Source organism: Xenia sp. Carnegie-2017, unplaced genomic scaffold (assembly GCF_021976095.1).
Source record: "Xenia sp. Carnegie-2017 unplaced genomic scaffold, XeniaSp_v1 HiC_scaffold_1, whole genome shotgun sequence".
Lineage (NCBI taxonomy): Eukaryota > Metazoa > Cnidaria > Anthozoa > Malacalcyonacea > Xeniidae > Xenia > Xenia sp. Carnegie-2017.
Genome location: NW_025813402.1, coordinates 5,586,634 through 5,595,722, shown reverse-complemented (window position 1 = coordinate 5,595,722; position 9,089 = coordinate 5,586,634). Strand labels below are relative to the sequence as shown.

The window sequence follows — 9,089 nt, the reverse complement described above, 5'->3', positions numbered from 1 at the left end:
CAAAACTTTCATCATGAATCAAGGCGAATTCTACGCAGAAAATCAAGAATTTTATCAAGGAGGATTCTACAATCCTCAATTCGATGGCTCGCAACAATATAGAGCAAACTATGGCCAGGATTCTTTCTACCAAAGCAATTCTGATGCTAATTCCGGTGTTTATCAACCCAATTACCAACAGTACGGCTACCCTGATACAATGAGCCAAACATATCCGAATATGTCTGAAAATTACAGCAGTACTAGTTTTGAGGATGAGCCACCGCTACTGGAAGAGTTAGGTATCAACTTTGATCACATTTGGGAGAAAACCAAGTCAGTTTTAAATCCTTTTAAAGAAACAGATTCCCATATCATGGACGACACAGACCTTGCCGGACCTTTAGTGTTTTGCCTTGCATTTGGTGCCCTTCTACTACTTCAAGGAAAGGTCCATTTTGGTTATATATATGGCTTTGGTGCTCTTGGATGTGCTAGCATGTATGGTGTCCTTAATTTGATGAGTATGACTGGTGTTTCAGCAGGCTGTGTGGTCAGTATTTTGGGTTATTGCCTCTTACCTGTGGTTGCATTATCTGCTATAACAAGTGTCATCAAACTACAAGGACTTGCTGCAATTTTTTTCAGTGCTGTTGGTATTGGTTGGTGTAGTTTGTCTGCCTCAAAGTTCTTTGTGTCTGTATTAGCAATGGACTCTCAACAATTACTTGTTGCATATCCATGTGCATTACTATATGGTGTATTTACATTATTGACTGTCTTTTAAAAGACTGTCATCACAATAATGAACAAGCACTTGTCTTTGTTTGAATCTTTAAGACAATAGAATATTAAATAATGATAGTCATCAATGGTTCTTTTAAATATGGGTACAGATCATCTTCACCGAAAATTTGAGCAGAGGTGTGGTGAAAAACTATGAATTTACTTTTCTTGCTGAATACTTGAAATACTATGGTGCAAAAATGCTATAAATCCTTATTAAATCTTATTAAAGATGTAAAGTAATTTCTCCTTGTGATTAGTTGGACAACCAGCTTGCCAAGGATGTTACTTATATCTTTTATTCTATAGTGAAAAAGGGCCATTGATAGTGTGCAAGAGAATAATGACATCCATTAGGGTAACTAAAAAGTTTTCTTGCAGTCTAATATGCCCATAGCAGTAGTTAATGTATAGATTGTCTGAAGGAGTAGAAGAGAATTTAAAAGTATGTAAGAGTAAATCTTGTGAACTGTTCTGTTAAATATATTGCACACGCTATGTAGGTGTAACCATATTGATGAAAATTTTTATTTATGAGATTGGCCTTTGGAATGAAGTATTTTTCATTATCATAGATGTAGAATCATCAATTCATTTCAATATGTATTTCTGTGTAAAAAGTTTTAACCAGAAATTGTTAGTCTGATAAAATCTGTCAAATGTTTGCCCTTTATGTTAGCAAAGTGTTCCATGGTTTTGGAAACAGTTTTGTGTGTTTCTTAAGCATTATTCATGTACTGGTGTGGTAGTGGAAATATGATTTTAATATTACTAAAAATTGCCTTGTATTCACCAACTACAGTTATAAATAATTGGACTTGTGAAATTCAGTGGTTGAGATCATTGATTTGTATTAAACAAAGGTTGAGATTACTGTCTGGTTTGAGGTAATGTGATTTGAGCCCGCAAATTAGAAATAAATTTCGTACCGAAAAAACTTTTTGCACTTTTGAAATTTTAAAAAGTTGGTTGGAAAGAGCGCGCAAGTTTTCGCAGTTATGGAAACAAAAGAGCAATATGATTTGGATGAATTTATTAATGACTTTTTGGCCTGGCAAAAAGTAAAGATGGTTTTTATTTGTCGCATTTCAAACATATGGTTATTCATTAAAAAAAACATTAAAATTTTGCTTTTTTATGACCAGACTATGAAAAACTTATCAAAAGAAAACTCGAACTTAAAGATGCAGCTAAACATAGTTCAAAACAAGCTTCTGAGGAGTGAAATCGCCGAAAAAACAGCAAATGAAAGTAAGAATATCTAAAAAATCCTTAGTTCACCACATAGTTAACATGCGAGTCACTGATGACAATTTAGTCTTGTTTTAGACATCTTATACATAGCTCCAATTTCATGATGATGAAGCCATGAAGGACATTTTAAGTAATATTTTGTGCGTTTAGGTTCTACTCATCTTCGAGAAATGGTCGACAAACTTCAATCAGTTCTGGACAGCCAAAATAAATTACAGGGTACAATTTGTAAACGTTTCGAAAAAAAAAATCACCGATTTTATAGTTCGCACATTAAAGAAATAAAAGATGTTGACTTACACAGATTTATGCAAACAGAGGAGACCTTTGGGAGAACTCGAGATCTCCCACAATTTTCTCGAAGGTTTCCTCGGTTTGCATAAGCCTGTGCAAACACAGTAAACATCTTTTAGTTCTTAAACCATAATTTGATTTTTTTACTTCATATTTATTTTAAGATGAAAACGCGACTTTAAAAAGAGAAATTGCTAATGCAAAACAAATTGCTGTGAATGTGGAAAAGGTAACTCACTTTATTTCACGTACCTTAGAAAAGAATAATTCATGTTTGCTTGTTCAAACAACACGAATCATCGATAATTCATCTCATTTTTCAGAGCCATAAATCCCAAATTGACGAGGCTGTTATGAAATTAGAAGCTTGTCAACAGGCTAACACTATAGAAGTCCAACAAATGAAAGAAAATTTGCAGCAACAGCGTAAGGGTTGAAAGTAGCATAAAAAAGTAGAAGTTTCTTTGTTCTCTATAGTATTTGTCACCACACAATTCACTGATTTCAGTAGATTAAAAAGAGATTGGATTTGTGCCAAACAAGCTTCCCTTTGTTTTGTGTTTCATAGACAAGCGTAAGATCTCCTTGCTCGAACAAGAAATACAATCGAAAAATGAAGAGATCAGACAATTGAATGAAAAAATTGGTGATCTTAAAAGAGATAGCCATACTGAAATTGTCAAATTAAAGTTAGAGGTACAGTGACAGTTACATAAGCGTTTCATACTAAATCATATACTCAACTCTCCTCGGAAAATCGTCAGTTTCGTCACCAACATTTTCTAAATTATTTTAAGTATGACGAAAAGCTTTTGAAAGCACAGAAAAATCAAATGAAACACGTATCTAATGCAAGCACCAACGTAAATAATGACATTTTCCGCAAGGTTTGTAACATATTTTTTTTAATTGTAGTGTAACAATTGAATTTTGTTATAGTTTACTAAACTCGCTTTCGCAAATTGTTCGAAATCAACATTTTTTAAACTAAATTATTGCTAATTTGTTTATTGATATGTTAAAAAACTCGTATGGTGGGAGGGGGGGAGGTGGGAGCTGCCATTAAAACTTTACCTATTTCCAGAAACTGCAATTTGCAAAAGTACAAGCAGAAAAGGACGTAAATGTTCTAAAGAAAAAAATAACAGAATTAGAAAGAAAATTGATACAACAAAGCGGAAGAGGTCAGCAAGATTATCCTCCTTCTTTTCAAAAAAGAAGACGACTATCAACATTTAACAATGAGATGTGAAACCCATTGCTCTTGTTGTTTCGTTAAACATTTGTAAAGGTTGAATTCCCTATGTTTTTTTTATCAAAAAAATAATCAATATTAATCATTGTATTCTAAACGAGTTGATATGTATATTTTATGTTTTACTTTTTAATAGCTCATAATAAATGCCAAAAAATTATTACATTAAAAAACTCTATTACTTTATGCTATTTATCACACAAATACACAACCATGAAATTGTAAAGAAGTAATACAACAAATTTATATTATTAAATACAATAACTGCTAATATTTTTCCATGTTAAAATTTAACATCTTTATGATAAACAGGAGATGCAATTGATTTTGTGTGTTGATGCATATGTAGCTTCAAAAAAAATTTTCCAAAAGTTTTCTTCTTTCAGAGGGAGGTGTTTCAAAGTACAGTTTTTGTTCATCAGAATATTTCATCGAAACTGGAGCAACATCCCTGTAACTCCAATCTTTCCAATGATAGTTGTATTTTTCAAGAACTTCAATTTTTTTTTCATCTTCACTCAATACATCCACCGGAGGAGTCTTCTTTAGATCTGGGGCCAAGACATCCTTGACAATAACTACTCCTCGAAATGCAAACCAACCACCATAGTTTTCATGAATGCTAACTCCATAAATTTTGGCATTTTCACCCCATGATGATGGCTGATTCTTAACACTCTCCTTTCTGTAATAAAAGGCTGCACCTGATACATGACCTGCTGTTTGAACAAGAACTTTTGGTCGACGATTTGGAAGCACTTCGTAGTCAAACATGATATCAATTTGTTTGTCTGAAATTACTGTATGCAGTTTCTTTATTTTAGAAGATATAAACTCGTCCAAAGGATCTAAAGAACCAGTGAATTCACAAGATTTCACAAAGATTTGAAACCTTTATCAAACATGTCAGGAGCACTGATGACACACAAGGCCAATGTGTCATAAGGGTACTTAAGCTCGTACACTTTGTCAACCTCATCATTGTACCAGCCCACCTGAAGCAGTTAAAAAAATAAGCTTCAACAAAACCTGTACAATCATGCAGATTACATTATTATTATATTGCATGCACTATTTCAAATGAACCACCTTAAATGCATTAATTTCTAATCCAAAAGGATGCAGAAATGACGATGCACTATGAAGAATATTTTCCACTTCATCCATAATTCGATATTTCAACGATTTGATTTTCCAACAATTTGATATTTATGTTATTACGTGTACACCTTTTATTGTCCCAAATTCTTCTTTCTACTTGATGTTTTTACTCAAATGATTTATTTGTTACAGCAGAAAAATAACAAATCCTTTTCATGCAGTGTCAAAGTAAATTGATGCCGCTGTGAGTGTTAATTCCCATAAGAACGTCATAGTAATTTCACTTTTCTTTCATTTCCTCTGTTCTCAATCTTCAATTCAATCCTCATGTCACATGAGTTAAGTCGCCCAATCAAAATCCGACCCGTTACACCGCGGGCCCGCGAAATACGCAAATTTGCAAAATGACTTATCGAATTTTGCACTAAGTCGAAGGTAACGGGCATTATTTAATTTTTCTCTTAATGACTTAATACTATGAAGTGAACTTCAAACCACTGTACCCGGTGTGCGTGTCGTTAAGAACAATGTTTTGTCGAGTCAATAACGACTGAATTTGATGAATTTATATTAAGGCAAACATACACATCGTATTAAAATTCCTCGTATAAAATGAACTTTTTATTGATTCTACAATAAGAAACGTAATCATTTTTTATAGAAATAATTATTGATTTTATTTGCTTGTCAAGTTATCACAGTAGGGGCATTTCTTCCAGTTATTTCTTTGATAGAAGATATTTCAAGTGCAATTTGAACCAGTGGATTCAATACAATCTGAAAACAAATATCATTTCATGAGTTGATAAGTTCTGCTTTACACTACATACTTCAAAATTATTAGAGCTGAAAAACTACCTGTGCATCCATTGAGTATGTATCTGGATTGGATTCATAACTTTCAACATAGATTCGTATTGTGGCTCCAGTACTTCCTGTTCCACTGAGGCGATACACTAGTCGGGACCCGTCAATGAAGACTACACGGACACCCTAAATTGTAATGGACAGTAATCTTTTCCATGCTGTTTTTGAAGAATCAACAAAGGCATCATTTACCTGCTGCTTTGCAATACTTCCATCTATTGGATCTTCATAGTAAAAATCATCTCCAAATTTAACTTCATACATTTTGTCACTGCTAGAAAATTTGGCACCAACAAAACTGCTTTCATTGACCATATGACGAAGCTTTGTTATGATCTTGTTTGCAGCTTCTGTTTCAACAGTTTCATAATCATATCTGGAGATAATAATTAGTGAAACTATGTAATAGAACCCAAAAATTGATTTGCACGTGCTCAATATTACTTTGCATCACATATTGTTTTGAAGAAATGACAAAGAAAAATAACAAGATGCCATTACATCATGGAAGAAGGTTAGGATTGAACATTTTTGATCTAAAGTCTGCACATAATTATAATACATATGATCAAAGAATACCTTGTATAAAAGTTTCTACCATATTTAACCCAGTGCTCTTTTATTATATCTTCTACTGAAATTTTGCGCTCGGCCATGACTGACAACCAAGCTAAAATAAAAAATGATATTAATCCTTTGAAAAAAGAAGCCTGTTGGTATCTTGAAAAGCAACGAAATGCAGTTTCTTTGGTAATGGCATTGACTGAGATTCAACAATCAATATTTTTCCATAATTGTAACAATACAAAATCAAACTAACCTAGACATGCCCAAATTCCATCTTTCTCTCTTACATGATTTGATCCAGTACCAAAACTTTCCTCACCACAAAGGGAAATTTTGTTTGCATCCAATAAATTACCAAAAAATTTCCAGCCTAATTATCAATAAGCAGCAAAATATGTAATCAACAACAAACATCAACATTAAGATGATGAGAGAAAAACATTAAATATGCTGAGTGCTTTCCAATGTTCAAAGTTTTAACACATACCAGTTGGAACCTCATAAAGGTTCAATCCTTTACATTGAGCAACCTTATCAACTGCAGTTGATGTGGGCATACTTCGAGCAACACCACTTACTGGTTGTTTGACAAAATGTGGAATACAGTTCATATGGGATGTAATTACAGCTAAGGAGTCTGATGGAGTGACAAAAAAGCCATTTTTACCAAGAATCATATTCCTATCCTGTTAAAATAAAGTATGTATGTACGTAGTGCTGTTGTGTCGTTTTTTAACAATTAAAATTCTTCACTATCAGGTTGCTTCAAATTTATTGCTTATTCCATATATGATGTTTTTGGCACATCTTTGGGTGATAAGAGATCACAATTGTTGTGGATGACCTTCACTATTTTTTGACAAATATGTAGAATTTTTGATGTATAATATCAAGCATATATACCTACTTACCCCATGGCCATCAAACATATATACCTACTTACCCCATCACCATCAAAAGCGGCTCCAAGATCATGTTCTCCTTTTTTGAGTATTTCAACAAGGTCAGCTGCATATGTTAAATTGGGATCAGGATGATGACCTTGATGAAGATTTAAAATCATTTAACATGAAAATTGGAAAAGGAACATTTACAATTTTTCTAGAGAAAGTGAATATTTTATCCACATCAGTGTCCATTGTACAGTACCTCCAAAATCCTCTTTTGGAACATAGTTAATTATTGAGGTTTCTGGAGCACAAAGTTCATCCACAAAGATTCTTTTTATATATGGACCAGTTACTACAATAAAGTCATTGTGGTTTTTCATAAAATCTTTCCAATTTATCCAAAGAAAAACAGAACGAATCAATTCACTGAATTTACCTCCATGCATGGCATTCAAGAGAATCTTAGGAGCATTTTCCACTGTTAGAAATTTCCTTAATTTTTCAAAATCAAATACTTCTTTCATTAAATCAGAATAATCTTGTACACAGTCAACAACTTCTACAGTAAATTTCTTTCCATTATGAATTGACCATTCTTGTTTCCCGATGCGAGTAAGATCTACTGTTATATCTGCACAAATTTGATAGCTCTTTATTTCTTTGGACAGTTGGAAAATCTTATTGGTTATTGATTCTGGAGCTGGGGCTAAAGAAAAAATAAATAAATGAAGAACAAATAAAACCATGATCAAGATCATGCTAACAATTACTTGGCTACAAAAGCCTAACTGGAAATACAAAAATTTAGGTACATAAAAATGTGATACATACCACCATTTTGTGTATTAACCTTTATGCCAAAATCTCCATCAAGTCCACCAGGATTATGACTTGCAGATAAAATAATTCCAACTAAAATGAAATATCAACGACGGTTTTTGCTATGTTGTATGCAAGACCTAGACTGGAAAGTTTGAAATTTTGAAAACTTGGTAATTAAGGGTGCACAGTCGGTACCACAACTGAGTGGTCACACCAATAAACATTAAAAAAACATACCCCTAGCCGATCTTTTTCTTATTATACAAGACACAGCTGGAGTAGAAAATATCCCATTCTGACCAACAACTATTGAAGCCACCTTGAATAATATCAAGAGAAAATTGGTTTGGGATTTTCAAAAATATTGATTATATGCAAATTGAATATTTTCCGTTACAACCCAGTAAATGTGCGCAATGAAGAGTTTTTGTAACCTCTTAAAATTTCCTCTATTCACATCAGACAATAAGCACTGCTAATATTGTTGTTGTAAATACTATGAAAACAAGAGCATTGTGAATTTTGTAGTTTCAAGTAAGTTCGCTTGATAAATTTTACATGTCACATTTTACATGTCACATTCATACACCGCAATAAAACGAAAACATTGACAAATCTGTTACCCTTGATATTACACGCTACAATAACGTCTCCATACTATTGTTTTCTTAAAATTGGTCGCTTCTTGTTTTGACAAACTCATTGTTTTTAAAAGACAATAGTTTAACCATTGTGGACAAAATACTGAGACAATCACCGAGACGAAGTACTGTGTACCGTACAGACTTGTACTACCAGCCCACTTACTACAATTACTATTTTTCGAAAAGGAATTGACACATATGTGCTAGGCCAGTAATTTTTCATACTCCATTTGCAGCAGCAATTCTTGCAATTATTAGAATAGCCTCTTTCATGAAATAGCGACCATCCCCGCCGACGATAATTTCACAACCTTCTCTATCATGAGTCGGTATTGAATCCAAGATAGATTGGATGAAATTCTCCGTGTAATTTGCTTGCTTAAAGACAGTAACTTTTTTCCTTAAACCTGAACTACCAGGCTTTTGATCGCTATATGGTTCTGTTTTTACTTCTATAGTTTCCATGTAATACTCAACAAATAAAAGTTATTATTATTAATTAAAAAATATTTTGTTCTCAAATCTCAGAACATATTCTACTCCTGAGATTTTAAAAGTAAATCCAGCTAGCTTTCTAAGTTCAGATTTGAATATTAATGTTAGGGGTACCTTGGGATATCTGTATGTATA

The 9,089-nt window shown here is 33.0% G+C and overlaps 4 protein-coding genes across 4 annotated transcripts; 2 read left to right on the top strand and 2 right to left on the bottom strand.

The window, feature by feature from the left end:
• Positions 1-13: 13 nt before the first annotated feature.
• LOC124442123 (protein YIPF5-like) lies at positions 14-1,274 on the top strand. The gene has a single exon (XM_046992631.1). It carries the CDS (start codon positions 14-16, stop codon positions 764-766), a length of 753 nt encoding a protein of 250 aa, XP_046848587.1. The 3' UTR covers positions 767-1,274.
• Positions 1,275-1,364: 90 nt separating this feature from the next.
• Positions 1,365-3,839, top strand: LOC124442091 (coiled-coil domain-containing protein 152-like). Its single transcript, XM_046992628.1, has 7 exons — positions 1,365-2,016; positions 2,170-2,238; positions 2,478-2,542; positions 2,637-2,739; positions 2,882-3,009; positions 3,111-3,200; positions 3,398-3,839. Exons 1-7 carry the CDS (start codon positions 1,764-1,766, stop codon positions 3,563-3,565), a joined length of 876 nt encoding a protein of 291 aa, XP_046848584.1. The 5' UTR covers positions 1,365-1,763; the 3' UTR covers positions 3,566-3,839.
• Positions 3,678-4,966, bottom strand: LOC124442138 (cyanocobalamin reductase / alkylcobalamin dealkylase-like). Its single transcript, XM_046992632.1, is given in 3 exon segments — positions 3,678-4,452; positions 4,455-4,563; positions 4,658-4,966. Coding segments are annotated over 3 exon segments (720 nt in total). The 5' UTR covers positions 4,736-4,966; the 3' UTR covers positions 3,678-3,919.
• Positions 4,967-5,262: 296 nt separating this feature from the next.
• Positions 5,263-9,012, bottom strand: LOC124440094 (phosphoglucomutase-1-like). The gene is made up of 12 exons (XM_046990418.1): positions 8,685-9,012; positions 8,053-8,134; positions 7,825-7,905; positions 7,430-7,699; positions 7,253-7,345; positions 7,047-7,144; positions 6,591-6,789; positions 6,357-6,473; positions 6,116-6,206; positions 5,729-5,912; positions 5,528-5,662; positions 5,263-5,446 (listed from the first exon to the last, which is right to left on the bottom strand). The coding sequence occupies exons 1-12, from the start codon at positions 8,922-8,924 to the stop codon at positions 5,357-5,359; spliced, it is 1,680 nt and encodes a 559-aa protein (XP_046846374.1). The 5' UTR covers positions 8,925-9,012; the 3' UTR covers positions 5,263-5,356.
• Positions 9,013-9,089: the final 77 nt, after the last annotated feature.

Coding starts and splice junctions, on each gene's coding strand:
- LOC124442091 (XM_046992628.1), top strand. CDS start 1,764: ATGGAAACAAAAGAGCAATATGATTTGGATGAATTTATTAATGACTTT. Junction 2,017..2,169: donor CGAAAAAACAGCAAATGAAA/GTAAGAATATCT, acceptor TTGTGCGTTTAG/GTTCTACTCATCTTCGAGAA. Junction 3,201..3,397: donor ATAATGACATTTTCCGCAAG/GTTTGTAACATA, acceptor ACCTATTTCCAG/AAACTGCAATTTGCAAAAGT.
- LOC124442123 (XM_046992631.1), top strand. CDS start 14: ATGAATCAAGGCGAATTCTACGCAGAAAATCAAGAATTTTATCAAGGA.
- LOC124440094 (XM_046990418.1), bottom strand. CDS start 8,924: ATGGAAACTATAGAAGTAAAAACAGAACCATATAGCGATCAAAAGCCT. Junction 7,700..7,824: donor GGTTAATACACAAAATGGTG/GTATGTATCACA, acceptor TTTTTTCTTTAG/CCCCAGCTCCAGAATCAATA. Junction 7,346..7,429: donor CTTGAATGCCATGCATGGAG/GTAAATTCAGTG, acceptor ACTTTATTGTAG/TAACTGGTCCATATATAAAA.